Below are 14,491 nucleotides of genomic sequence, written 5' to 3'. Positions count from 1 at the left end.
CCCAGGCACCCCAGTTCAATGTATTTTTAAAGTTTCTCTTGAGACCTCCTCTTTGACTCATAAATTTTTTTAGTGTGTTGTTTAGTTTAGTTTAAAGTTTTTCCTATTGTCTTTCTGTTGTTGGTTCCTAATTTGATCCCATTATAGTCAGAGAAAGCACCATGTATTATCTCAATTCTTCAAATGTCTGTGTATTGTTTTGTTGTCCAGATTATGTCTATCTTGGTATATATTCTTTGGGTGCTTGAAAAGAATGTAAATTTTACTGTTTTTTGGTGGAGGGTTCCATAAATGTCAATTAGGTCCTGTTAGATGATGATGTTGTTGAATTCTTTGTACTGATTTTCTGTCTAGTTCTATCAGTTGTTGAGAGAGGAAGTTGAAATCTCCACTATAAATGAGAATTTTTCTATTTCTCCTTTCAGTTCGTTTGATTTTTGCTTCATATGTCATGTAGTTCTGTTGTTTGGTGTGTGCACAATTAGGATTACTATGTCTTCTTGGTGGATTGACCCTTTTATCATTATGTAATGCCCCTCTCTGTCTCTGGTAATTTTCTTTGTTCTGAAGTTTACTTTATCTGCTAATACCAGAGCTACCCCATTACTATTTTTTTATTAACATTTGCATGATATATCTTTTTTCACCTTTTACTTTCAACCTGCTCTGAAATGAGCATCTCATAGACAGCATGTAGTTTCATCATGTTGTTTTTTCACTCTGCCAATGTCTGTCTTGTAATTGGTAGATTTAGATCATTTTCATTTTTAAAAAATATTTTGTTTATTTGAGAGAGAGAGAGAGAGAGAGAGCGTGCGCACAAGTGGGGGGAGGGGCAAAGGGAGAGGGACAAGCAGGCTCCCTGCTGAGCAGGGATTCCAATGCAGGGCTTGATCCCAGGACCCTGAGACATGACCTGAGCCCAAGTCAGACGCTTAAACAACTGAGCCACCCAGGCGCCCCTGGATCATTTTCATTTTAATGAACTTACTGGTAGTTAATGCTTAAGTCTACCAATTTATTTTTATTTTGTTTGTTCTGGTTTTGTTTCTTTATTTTCTTTGTCCTAACTTCCTATAGGTTACTTGAACATTTTTTGAAATTCCATTTGATGATTTGTGTATAGTGTCTTCGCATGCATCTTTTTTTTTTTAAGATTGTATTTATTTATTTGACAGAGAGAGACACAGCGAGAGAGGGAACACAAGCAGGGGGAGCGGGAGAGGGAGAAGCAGGCTTCCCGCGGAGCAGGGAGCCCGATGTGGGCAGTTATGTAATAACTGATGTCAATATTTTACCAGTTTGAGTGAAGTATGGAAACTTACTTCTCTTTCCACCTCTCTACCCTCTCCCCTGTTTATAATGTAATTGTGTTAAATATTTCTTCCACGTAACATTTAGAACCATAACATGCAATGTTATAATTGGTGCTTCAACCATCAGACATAATTTAGAAAACTTGAGAGAAGGAAAGTCTATTATATTTACCCATATTTTTTTCTTTCCATTGTTCATTCTTCCTTGGTGGTGTCCAAAATTCCTTCTTTGATCGCTTCCTTTCTGATCAGAGAACATCCTTTATCCATCCTCCTAGGAATGGTCTGTTACTAACAAACCCTTTTAGCTTTCCTTTATCTCAGAATATCTTGATTGCCCTTTCATACCTGAAGCATATTTTCACTGGGTACAAGATTCTGGGTTGACAGTTCTCTTATTTCAGCACTTATTTAGATCTTCGGTTTTAGCTGACTTCCTCTGACAATGCTTTGGCAGGGAACGGGGCACCATCTCATTTCTGCCAGGTTCCCCGCTTAGCCTTCATTGACACTGAGGAGGTTGGGGTGCCTCATAACTCCTGGGTAGTAGTGATAGTTCTAGCTCCCTACTAGGCTTTCACTGATACCGTCCTGGCTGGGATCGGTAGGAGTGCCTCATTGATGTTCCCCATGTGATCTCCACTGACATTGATGGGATGCGGACTCATTACCACTGTGTGGAGCAAAGGTCCCGAGTCTCTCTTAGGCCTCCTCTGATACCACCCTAGGGGGGACAGGGAGAAATAAATCATTGCTGCTGAGTGGGGGTGGAGTCTAGGCCCCCACTTGGCCTCTGATGTTGGGACTTGATGGGACCACAGTTTTTCCTGTGGTGTTTAGCTGAATTAGAGCAGTTCTTGTATAACAGTTTTCTGTCTTGGTGGGCTGCCCCTTTCCTGGCCCTTTAGCTAAAGAGAGTAGGCTTTTGTCGGGAACTTGTCGTCAGTGTCCATTGGCATTTTGGGGTTGCCAGCTTCCTCAGGTCCGTGTCTGAGATCTATGAGGCAAAAACCCAGAGAACTCACCACCACATTGTTCCTCAGGTCCCAAGGTCCCTTCTTCTCTCCACTCTTCAGGGTCTTCTTATGTTGATTTTATATATAATGTCCAGAGGTTTTAGTTGTACTCAGTGGGAAAATGGGAAGGGTACGTTTCCATTTTCCCAGAGGCAGAAGTCTGGACATTGACATTTTTGTGCCCGATTCTGTACTGCCAAGGGGATTTCCAAGAAGGAGAGCTTCCCTCACATATGAATGCCTTAACAGAGCTCTTATTTCATGTCTACATCACGAAAGACAAAAAGAAATGAAACAAAATAAAATGAAAAAAAAAAAGCTTTACTTGGTTTAACACAGGTCTGCTTATCTGTCATGGAGGGCATACACTGGGGTAGACATGATCACCATCTGCCTGGTTAGTTTTGTGTAAACCAGTACACCAGGGTTTCATGAGCCCCTTCCAACACCCATTGCTTCCTTCCACTGACTGTCAGGTTATAAACTGTTCGTCAGCTTACTTGGCTGGGTGCTAATGGGAGCAGAGTTGGGAGCTTCTCCTTCAGTGGGCCATAAGGCTTACTCTACTAGAGCCGTAGGGGCCTTAAGCCATTACCTGATCCAACCACCGTGATTTGCACATAAGAAAATTATGTCAGAGAACAGAAGAGTCTTCCCCAGATCTCACTGCATACCACACGCACAAAAAGCCAGACCTGGGGCGCCTGGGTGGCTCAGTCGTTAAGCGTCTGCCTTCGGCTCAGGTCACGATCCCGGGGTCCTGAGATCGAGCCCCGCATCGGGCTCCCTGATCGACGGGAAGCCTGCTTCTCCCTCTCCCTCTCCCCCTGCTTGTGTTCCCTCTCTCACTGTCTCTCTCTCTGTCAAATAAATAAAAAATCTTAAAAAAAAAAAAAAAGCCAGACCTAAGATCCCCATTCCTTGCCTTTAAGCCTAGTGTTATTTTAGTTACGTCAGGCTGCTTCTCCACCCGTCCTTCCACTCTCCAGTGAATTCTGCTCTAGGCCATGGCCAGGGACTGCCATCTCATCCCAGCCAACGGCTTCACAGAAGTGCCCCCCATCCCTGGGGGTGGGAAGGGGTTCAGTGAGGGTGGTGGGGTGGGGAGAGAGACATGAAAGGGAATGGGGCTGACTCCAAACAAACCTGTCCTCAGAGTGAAAGTCTGTGATTCACGGGGTCAATGGTCTCATCTTCATATCTGAAAGACAGTGTACTTTTTGTCTCCCTAAGCCCTGTGTCTAGGTCGTTTGGGAAGCGCCTTGGAGAGTCAAGAATAAAATTGCAGGTCAAACAATGGATGACTGGAAAAGTCGGCTTGTAATCAAGAGCATGGTTCCCCATTTCGCCATGGTGGGAAATCGTCAGGAGCCCAGAAAGCTCCAGGAATCGGTCAGACAATGGGCTATTGGGGGGAGGGGGGTGTTGAATGCTTCTAATCTTAAACTTGAACATGAGATGTGTTATTGAAATTCTCTATGCAAACTTGTTGGCAGGGAACCAACCCCAAATGTAAGGAACTAGAATCTGACCTAGAAAAGATGTAGGAGATGAGCTGACCTTGCCCCTTACGAATTTCTGGAAGAGCAGGAAATACAGTGCAAGGATGCATCCCGATTCCCAGTCTAGTGATCTCTGCACTGCACCCCTTCAAGTAGAAAGAAAGGACGAGTGCAAGGGAAGAAAAGCCTTCTTTTTCTCTCAACAGAAACCAGGAATGTGGAACTGACAGACACGAGATATATTGCATTCGCTTCCTGGTACCACCGAGAACAGGAAGCCAGTGAGTAGGGCACAGAAAGAGATTCCCATTCAAACTCTCTGGCTCTGGTGTTCTTTTAAAAAACCCACTTGACAAATTTCTCCTTTCCTTCCTTGGAACCCAGACCTCATCTATGTGTCTGAAACTAAGGGCTAGGGCTTCCAGCAGTAGTTCTAGGAGCCAGGACAATAGATGGGACCATGAGAGCCGCTGGTTAGTTGAATTTGACATTAAAAGCCTGCAACATCACCAGTCTACCAAGATTAGCTCCGTTAGTAGGAGTCGCAGCAAACACAATGGCTGTTATCTCAGTGTATTGGGTCCACAGAGGAGTGGCTTACTTAATCTCTGAAATTAATACAGCAGAGAGGAAATGGCTCTTATAGAGCCGTGGGTCTGCTTCCTTCCTGTTCAGAGAACTGGGAGCTCGGGGCTCTGAGGTAATGTCATTTCACATAACTAGAGGGCTGGCCTCTCCCATTCCGAGGGCGATCCACTTTCAGTAAGTGCACAGGTGTGGGGGGAGATTGTTGAAATCTTGCTTCTCTGTTTCTCCTCACTGTCTGCCACCAACAGTGTATTGAGAATGAGGTATCCAGTTGAGTACATAGACATTTACAGACTGTAAATCTCCGCTCACAGAGATGGCAGTCAGATGGGATGGCAGACATGGAACCATCACTTGGCCAGCCGCCTGTCCTCCACATTGCCAGCCCTTCATACAGGCATCTCGTAGAAGGCAATCTCTAACCTCCAGCTCAATTACCCTTTCGATTTCTTTTTTCTTAAGATTTTATTTATTTATTTATTTATTTGAAAGAGAGATAGGGAGAGCAGGAACACAAGCGGGGGAGGGGGAGAGGGAGAAGCAGACTCCCCGCGGAGCAGGGAGCCCGATGCGGGCTCGATCCCCGGACCCTGGGACCATGACCTGAGCCGAAGGCAGACGCTTAATGACTGAGCCACCCAGGCGCCCCTACCCTTTAGATTTCTTGCTTCTCTTTTATGGTCAACAACTGAGTCAGTGAAGGAAAACCTCTTGGTGATGCATCCAGAGTCCAGATTCATTTGGGCGTGACTTGCAATTTCTCCTCTGTTTCACACTGGGTTTTGCTCCTAGGAGGAATGGGTGGGTTGTAGTTGCAAGGGTCCTCTTCCCCTTTTCCTCCTGAGCCCCACCAACACCCTTTAAAAGAGTGTGACTGGCAAGTAACTGCTTTGGTTTTGATCAGTGTAGACCTCAACGCCGGACAGGTTTTCACATTTATTGCTTTAGAGTCACACCTTGGACTTGATCAAAATCAGTCCTTCTCCTTCCTCCGTGGCACACCGTGTTCTCTGCCCTTAGCTCTGAGTTACCTGTTTCCAAAATTCTAAGTTGTCCTAGAAGACCGAGGATTTGCCCCAGTCGAGGGGATCCAAAAAAATATGCCTCAGCCTCCAAAAGCAACTCTCCCAGCTGAGTCTCCTTTGCAGTAAAAAGCACATGTGTCTTCTTGGAAGATGCATGTGGTCTCTGAAGGGAATGACATGGAAGGAGCCCGCTCCTCTGGCTGGCCTGCTGGGCCTGCGCGGAGTCTGGCCAAGCTGGGTGCTGTTGTTACCATCGGCCCACAGTGAGGGCACTTCTTGGTTTGAGCACAGCTGGATTTTCGTGGTCGTTACATCTCTGCGGCCTCAGGAAGCTACCTGATGCTAACGTGGAGCTCAGCTGCACACACCGAGGATCTCAGCAGCCCGGGTGTTTGTGGTCTGAGGGACAGAGACAGACAGGTCAGATGCAGAAGGGCCTGCCGGTTCACCATGAAACCTGCTGTGCAGACGAGTTATTGCAGAGCCCAGAATGTGAGGGGCTGGCGTCTTTCACGTGAAGATCTGATCGAAATGCTCAGCTTACCCGCTTCTCTCATCCTTTCCCAAAAAGCAAACTAACAGCAGCAGCAACAAAAACATGTTTCAAGTGAAGTTCTGTTAATAAAATTCTATCAGTCTCAAAGGAGAAGTCTTTTAAATAGCCCTGAGCTATTTCATGTGAATAACTGAAAGCCCCCTTGCAGGAAATGTACATCCTAAGACCATCCTAAGGGCTCAAGACATTTGGATTCTAGTCTTGCTTCTGCTACTAAATGGCTCTGGGACTTTGTCCATCCTTTGCCCTCCCTGAGGGCAAAAGTCAAATGAACCAGGAGTAAGAATAGTCACCTTTAATTGAGCGCTGACTAGGAGAATTATCTCCCATAATCTGTAAGATAATCCCGACGAAGAGGCTATCTCCAGGAAACTGAGGCTCAGAGAGGTTAAGCAACTTGGCCGAAGTCATAGGGTACGTTGAAAATCCCCAAGCACTGAGCACACATCAGGCAGGAGTAGTCATCATAAGGGATCTCAGCGGCACAAACACCTTTTCAGTATTCACTCCTTCATTCAGCAACGTGATTGCTTAATGACACTCATGATCTGGAGAAAAGCAGAGTTTTACCTTTTGAACATTGGGGTACCCCACCCCCAAGGTTAATAAGGCATCTAGTCTCTGCCATCAGCATATGGAGTTTTAACAGGAGGCAGAACGTTTGGTCCTTCCCTTTGAACTTAAGCTCTCCATTCCTCCCCCAGACCAGTGGGTTGATTGATGACTAGTGTGAGAATCTCTAAAACATCACGTCACCTCTGTCTCAGTCTCCACCCACTGCAGGTGTAAAGATGCCCCAGCTCTGAGCAGCCACCTGGTCCATTCATAGAGCAGCTCCAGACCAAATGGGGGCATTCAGGGCACACGGTTGGAGAAGGAAGGAGACACTGCTCATTGCCCATCTTCTGTGCTTTGTCATGTAATGATACTAAATGGCTCGCTATAGGTGACGGTGAGTTGGCATGCCCAGTAGTCCTCCTGAATTTTCCAACCATTCTCCCTCTTTATGGATGAGGATACTAAGGCCTGAGAAATCCAGTGAGTTGCAAGAAGATGCCCATCAAGAAGGTGGGGAGTTACATCAAGAGCCCTCATTCGGGTGGCCCCAAGTGCAGCCTGCTTTCCGCCCACAGACTGACCAAAACCAACTGCTCACTATTTCTACTACTACTACTTCTTCTTCTTCTTCTCCTCCTCCCTCTTCTTCTTCTTTCTTCTTCTTCTTCTTCTTCTCCTTCTTCTTCTTCTTCTTCTTCTTCTTCTTCTTCTTCTTCTTCTTCTTCTTCTCCTCCTCCTCCTCCTCCTCCTCCTTCTTCTTCTTCTCCTCCTCCTCCTCCTCCTCCTCCTTCTTCTTCTTCTTCTCCTCCTCCTCCTCCTCCTTCTCCTTCTCTTTCTTCTTCTTCTTCTTTTTCTGACCTCCAAATGCAAGTGGGGCTGAGCAAGCAGGAGAGAGGAGCCCTGCGTGCAACAGGGAAGATGGAGATTGGGATGGCTATAAAAATACTGACCCCATCCTATCTGTCCCTCTTCTTTAGACTGGTGATCTTAGAAATACCCAGTAAGGGGAGGGCCATTCACCTCCTGCTGTGGCATGTGATCAGGGCTCAGGATTTGTATCCATTGTCCTTGGAGGCACCTGCCTTTCCTTGCAAAAAGAGCACAGGACTCAGTAAGGAGACCTGGAACTAGCATTTTGTGAAATCTTGAGCACGTCCCTTTCCTCTTGAGCTTGGAGGGCCTGTCTCTGGCCTCCCGCCACATTTCCAGGGTCTGTCCTATGTGCCCAGCCCTGTGCTAGACCCTGGGCTCCAGCAGTTTCCAGTCGAAGAGCAGACTATTCCCAGGCTTCCTCCACCGCGGACAAATCGGTCCTACTCTGTAGTTCTATTTATCCTACCCTGAAACCGGGAGGGGAGAATTGAGTGACTCTTTCGTGTGAGCTACTTTGTATACATTAGCTTATCTGCTCCCGTGGCATGGAGACGGGGCTTCATATTTCTACTTCACCAACAAGATGACTGAGGCTCACGGAGCGCGGGGACTTCCCCAGCGTTACAGTCAGTAGGTTGGAAATTCAGATCTCAACTCCAGGTGCCCTGACTCTGAAGGTCCTCCTCCTTTGCTGCTTCCCATTCCCAGATTAGGAACCCAGAGCGTTAGGGCCATCTGCAGGTTGGGCATGACTCTCGGGGCTCAGGCTGGAGCAGCGGACCAGAGTCCCAGGTGGCCTGGAGATTTCATCCCAGTGGCAGAGACAGCCCATAAACAGAGGTAGAGTGGACACATCTTTATATCATCCTGGTGGCTCTCTGGAACCTTCTGACTGCACTGTCTACAGCCCAGCCTGTGTGCAATGAGCCGGCTGATTAAAACCTTACAGGGAGATAGGGACAGCCAGCCAGGACCTGGGCTGAGTTGTCTAAACGGCCTTCTTGGAAGCCCAGTGTCCCCCGCTTCCTGCAGGCTGGGCACATTGCAGGTGCGGGTCTGGCCCCAGGAGAGGGGAGTTAGGTGTATGGCCCCACTTCCAGAAACCAGGTGGTCCAGGGACCAGCTCACCAGGTCAGCAGCTGTCCCTGACACTTACTAAGAATCTTGCATGAGTGTCTGGGCTTAGGTCCACACCAGTAAAATAGGGTTAATAATCCGACCTCTGCCCACGTCAGGGTTTCTGGGATGACGAAGACCAAGATGTGGATACGAATGCAGTCTAAAGCCCACAAGGTATTACTGCTGTTCGCACTTTTTTTTTTTTTTTTAACGATCAGAGAATGGCATTGGCTCAGAAGGCAGTGGGAAGCGTGTCCTTGGAGCTCAGGTAGAAACACGCAGGACCCCTGAGGACACCTCAGTCCCAGCAGCAGTCTCTCTGCGCTGAGGAGGGCTGCATTGTGCTAGAGCTCTGAGCATTCTGGGTCAAGGCCTGCAGTGCGTATGCGCCTTTCTATTTTGGGGATCCTCCCCACGGAGCACGCAGCTGCTCGCTCCCTTTTCCCCCTCCTCCTCCTCCTGCAGGAAGGGCCCTTTCCTGCTTCAGACGTTCAGCCAGGGCAGCCACCAGGCAGAGGCCTTGCCTTCAGAACGACCCCTTCTGCTGGGCCGAGCGCTGCTCAGTTGGCAGGATACCGCTGGGCGCCGCATCTGGGTCCTGCCTGGGTAGTCCAGTTCAGCAAACCGGTGACCTGAAAATCGCAGTCTGTTTGAAAGGGAGGGCGCCGGGAGGGAGTTCCATTTGGCAGCTGGCTTCCGCTGGCATCCGGGAGCTCCATGCTACCCTGCCTGCCTTCCTGCCTGGCCCCTGCCCCCTGGCTTCCTTGACATTAGGCCCGAGGTGACAGGTGTCTGGAGGTTGAGCTTCCCGGGAAGCAGAGTAGACTCTGTTGGACCCTAGGCCGGGGCGGTGGAAGAGCCCAGCTGAGCGGCAGCCCATGCTTCACCCCCCATCTAGGGTATGTGCAACTGGGGGCAAGCCCTGAAGATGAGGGCCTGGGGCTCCCCAAAATCTGGGCTGGCCTGTGTTGGCTGAGGCCTCTTGCTTTTGCTGGAAATCCCCAGCTGAAGAACTCAATAGAACTGCGCTTGCAGACAGATATTTGGGTCAGCAGCTGCCCCTGGGGTGCCGAGTTCCAGACCTCACGGGGGAGTGGGGGAAGCAGGTGCTTCTGAGGTTTGGGCTACAGATTCTGACTTCTGCAGTCAACATAGAATAATTTGTTAGCACCCTCCCTTCTCCCCTTCGCCTTTCCTTCTCCTCCCCTTCCTTCCTGCCTTTTCTTTCTCCTCCTCATCTCCCTCCTCCCTTCTCACCAGATTTCCAACCCCTCAAATACCAAATTTAGAAAAGCAGCCATGAGCCACAGGCTGCTGGACTTGACCGCTGAGGGCCCAGGCGTGGTTGCCCCTGCCACCACCTCCCATCCTCCTGGGACCCTGAGATCTTCCAGTCCACTCAAGGCTCAGGCCCAGGCACATAGTAAATGATCAATAAGCAGCAGCCACTGTTCCTCTTGGCCAGAAGGTCCCTTAGAAATCATTCAGGCTAGCCCCTGTGCTGGACATAAGAGGCCACGGACACACAAGGGAGAAGGAGCATGTCCAAGGTTATTAGGCCAGTTAGTGAATTTAATCACACTTTCTGAAAAGCGGTTGTCTCTTGGCCTTGTGCTTAGAAACAGAAAGAACAGGATAATTTGCAGGAAACCTTTTGCTCCAATGGTTGATTCAAACCTGCAGATGCCGGCTAGGTGCTCTGGGGGTACAGAGATGGGGAGGAAATGGTTCTTGCTTTCAGAGAGCGGCAGGCCGAACAGGGCGACCTCGAGGTTGGCCAGAGCATGGGGCTGCGAGGGAAAGAGGTAGAAGGTGAAGCTGTCTTATCATAGAGACCCCTGAAGGCCTGAGGGAAGAGGGGGTGCTTAAATCTGGCAGACAAGATGCGAGCTGTTCACAAGTATACAGAGGCTGGGAGAGCGAGGCAGGTGGGTGCCCTGTCATCAGTGAAGGTGAAACATGGCATTTGAGACTGCTACATACCTGGCCAGTTCAGACCCAGTTCAGACATGGTTCACCTAACTTGGGTGACAGTCAAAATATTGAAGCTTTTCAGCTCTGAGAATGTCGCCTGCCACTCTTGTCAAAAGTAGACTTCCGCGGCCCCCTGCAGTGAAGGGAGGGCAATTTGGAAATAGCGGATTTCCCTGGGGGAAGATGCTCAGCCCAGGCTCTAGGTCAAGGGTTGGCCAACTCCAGCCCCACGGGCTAAATCCAGCCGGCAGCCTGTTTTTGTAAAGTTTTATTAGCACACAGCCACGTCCAGCCAGGAACATACTGTCTGCTGCGGAACCGCACCAGAGCCCGCGTGGCCCGCCAAGCCTGAGATAGTTACCATTCGGGTCTTTACGGACTACGTTCGCCGTATCCTGATCCAGGTCACTGGGCTTTGGTTCATCTTCTCCGAAGCCACAGCTTCTCCTAACAAGCGGGTACTCCTCTGTACCGCCTGAGCGAGAATCCCCGATCCTCACGCCCCCCCCCCCACCAGGGTTCCTCTCCCTCTCCGATGCCACAGCTGGCTTAGTCCCCCGCTCAGTCCCCCTGCCTCTCCTCCGCGGTCCCTGCCTCAGTGACTGTTCCTGGTTCTTCCGACAACTTCCATTTCTCCCTGACCTGTCAGCATCCAGAGGCCTTTCATAGACAAGTTGAGCAGATCGTTCCCGCCGCAGACAAGTTCTAATCCACCGCCTTCCTGGAACGTGCCAGGAGCTTCCCCCGCAGGGCCTTCTCGGGCTGCGGCCCCGCTTCTCTCCCTGGGCTGTGCTCCTTCTAAGGGTTTTCTCTTTGGGGCCCCCAAGACAGCCTTGCTTTGCACAGTTAGTGGGCAGAAGCCTGGGGCCAACTTTCTAACTGCCTCTTTTTCTAGAATGAGCTTTTGGTGCCTAAGTTGTCTAGTGATAGGACTGCCTGTTGGACGCTGTCAGGAAAGTTGAACATTTTCTTGCCTCTTTTTGCCCTTTAAGTCAAGCCTTCGGGGGTTAGAACAATCAACTTGGCCACTACAAAATACCTCCAGGAAGCCGGCCCCCAACATCTGCTTCAAAGAGCTGAGTGTACGGTGGCCGACTGCTGTCCATCCTATTTATTTTAGCCTCATGACAGCTAAGGAACTGAGAAATGCCTTGCCCTTTCCTGTAGTTAAATCTGACATAAAATTACTTTATTGGCAGCATTTTAACAAACAGAAATCTCCCATGCTTCCACCAGCAATTCAGCTTCAGGCTTCTGGGTGGACAGAGATCATTATAAATGTCTGCAAGGAGACAGTTTTGAGGTTTCTGCTAATTCAGGGTGAGTCTTCTTCCCCGGGCTCAGCCAGTGCAGCTTCTAACAGAGAGGTAGAGCAAAAAGGAGCTATCCTTAGGGACACCCCCCAATCATTACCATCACTGTCGTCCCACCGTTCCACACGCTCGTGCACGTGCGCGCGCGCACAGACACACACACACACACACACACACACCCCCCGAGGCAGGGGAAATGTTTTAGGTTATATGACCCATTCCATGATGTGATCACAGGCACTTATATAGAGGGAAAGAAATGAATATTTTAAATTGTCATTATTTTCACTATGTAACCCACGCCTGTTGCTGTGCACTTGGGGGCTACGGAACATCAGCATGTGTTTGTGGGCAAAATCAAATTAGGATTCATTACCAAAAAGCCTCTTCTCCCCAAGTGCACACCTTAAAAAGCACATAAGTTTGGATGAGGGATCTTTGACTTCGTAAAAGGATTTACTGAGGCTTTTCTTTCAATGGCAAATTCTTTTTCTTCCAATGGCAAATTCTTGTTGCATTTTATGATGATTTGGTTTACAAAAGTTAGCCTTGCCCACAGCTGTTCAGAAGTACAGCCAATGAGTAAAGGCAGATCTCCCTCGAATGACAAATGCTGCTGAGTAAACCATGTTAAAGGCTATTTTAGGACCACCAAGAATGTGTTTGCATTTTCAAGAGTGGAAAGAGAGAGAATATTTATTTGGCCTGTGCACCATGCTGGGTACTATGCTCGCTTTACATTTCTAAACGCATGTGATCTTGTAACGGATTTGTGCAGTGGGCCCTACTATCCCCAGTTTGGTTGTTGAGCATTGTGAGCGAGCCAAGCGCCACTGAATTGCACACTTAAAAAAGGTTCATTAAATGCTCTGTGAATTGAGCCTTAATTTAAAAAAAAAGAACACCTAAATTATTTCACAGAGTATATGCATACGAAATCATTAAAAAAAATCTCATTGTATAACCTAAACATATACAATTTTTACTTGTCAATCATACCTCGCTCCATAAGGCTGGGAAAACCATGATGCTCCTTATCCCATATCCCTTCCCAGCCTCTGCATCCATGGTGTCGGAGCTCAAACAGCCTGGCTCTAAATTTTACTAACCGTGGTTGGTACATCTGCAGACAGTTAGTAGATCTTAGAGTCACAAGTTGGCACTCAGCTGCTAAAATGTGCTTATTCACAAGCATGTGACCTTCAGAATGCACGAGATTAACCAGGTGGCTCTGGATTCTTCTCCCACCTACACAGCTGTTTGGTTTCTCATGCAAGGAAATTCCTGCCTTGTTCAAAAGCCTGTTGCCATTTTACTTAACTCATTGTTGGGGCACAGGCCAAAGTGAAGTCTCCTTGCCCCTAAGATTCAAGACTCATCCTTCAAACCTTCCAAGGCCTGGTACCTAATTTTGTTCTTTTTTTTTTTTTTTTTTTTAAGTAATCTCTACATCCAACATAGACCTCAAACTCACAACCCCGAGATCAAGAGTCTGACACTCCATTGACTGGGCCAGCCAGCACCCCTAATTTTGTTCTTTTAATGTTATATTCTCTTTCCTAAAGAGGGGCCCCCAAACTGTGTTAAGTTTCAGTCCCCACAAAGTAGAGATCTGTACCTGGGAACAGAGGGGAAGGTACTGAGCAATAAACAACCATTTTTCTCTTTGCCCCGTTTAAACTACTCAAGTTGGTGTCCCAGCAATGGGGAGGAGTGCCTCCCACAAAATCAGGACTGTCACCATGGCCTTGACTCTGTCATCTGCAATCCAGTGGGGACTTGCTGTAAGGAGAGATAATCCCTCCTGCACTCACCTGAGCAGAGGTAGAAGCCTCTAGGATTATCTGAATGGAGTGCCATGACTACCCCATGTGGTGCATGATTTCCACGCAGCTCAAACTGCTCCGGCTCATAAATGATCCAGGACTTGTTTCCAGCTCTTGGATTATCAATGGCTACTTGTTATCCCAACTCAGCGCCACCAGAAGTACCATCCCTGAAATACGCCAACAGCCCCCCTAAAAACTCACTCAGCCCATCAGGGCCCAGACCAGGGGCTTCCCCACTGTCCCCACTCTCAATCCCATCAGCATTGGCAAGGAGCCAACCACTGCCAGATGGGGCCCACATCTGGAGTCCCGGACAACATGGGGGCACTGGGGAGCCAGGGGCCAGACAGCAAGGGAGAGGGTATAAGAGCCTCCCGTCCAATGTGTGGTCATCAGCCAGACTGGGGGCCTCACTGGGGGCTTCGTGGTATGGAGGCAGAGCCTACCAAATGGCTTCAGAGCCACCAGGAGAGCTGCATTCCACCTTCCTGGGTGGCTCTGAGTGCTAGTCCAGCTGCGTATGTGCTCTGGGTAGAGATGTGGAAAGCAAGGGACAGGGTCAGTCACAGCCCAGGGCAACAGAGAGACATTAACGACACGTCCACCAGACTTGACGGCCTGCCAGCCTAAGGAGTGTCAGTGTTGGTGGGGTCTTGGGTGTTGTTCATGTCTCTCTGTGTTTTCCACTGGTGTTGTCACCCCCCGGATGAAGGGAAGTTCGGCTTTTATGAAAAATGCCTAGCCTCCTGGTGGGGACTTTCCTTCCTCACCTCTGAAATCTTCTACCTCTCTGGAGCATTCTAGAAAAAGAGTGTTTTCTCA

General features: G+C 48.7%; 1 protein-coding gene across 2 annotated transcripts in view; it reads left to right on the top strand.

The window, feature by feature from the left end:
• The first annotated feature begins 3,228 nt into the window (after positions 1-3,228).
• Positions 3,229-14,491, top strand: part of MAMLD1 (mastermind like domain containing 1) — a 56,646-nt gene continuing 45,383 nt past the window's right edge. For both annotated transcript variants that reach the window (XM_035011982.1, XM_035011973.1), the window contains exon 1: positions 3,229-3,724. In XM_035011982.1, the coding sequence (XP_034867873.1) occupies positions 3,629-3,724 (96 nt within the window). In that variant the 5' untranslated portion in view covers positions 3,229-3,628. The remainder of the gene's footprint in view (positions 3,725-14,491) is intronic.

The sequence above is a fragment of the Mirounga leonina genome, unplaced genomic scaffold, assembly GCF_011800145.1.
Source record: "Mirounga leonina isolate KUSES-001 unplaced genomic scaffold, KU_Mleo_1.0 Mir_101799, whole genome shotgun sequence".
Taxonomy (NCBI): domain Eukaryota; kingdom Metazoa; phylum Chordata; class Mammalia; order Carnivora; family Phocidae; genus Mirounga; species Mirounga leonina.
Note: the sequence above shows the minus strand (reverse complement) of the source record. Positions and strands in the feature narration are given on the sequence as shown.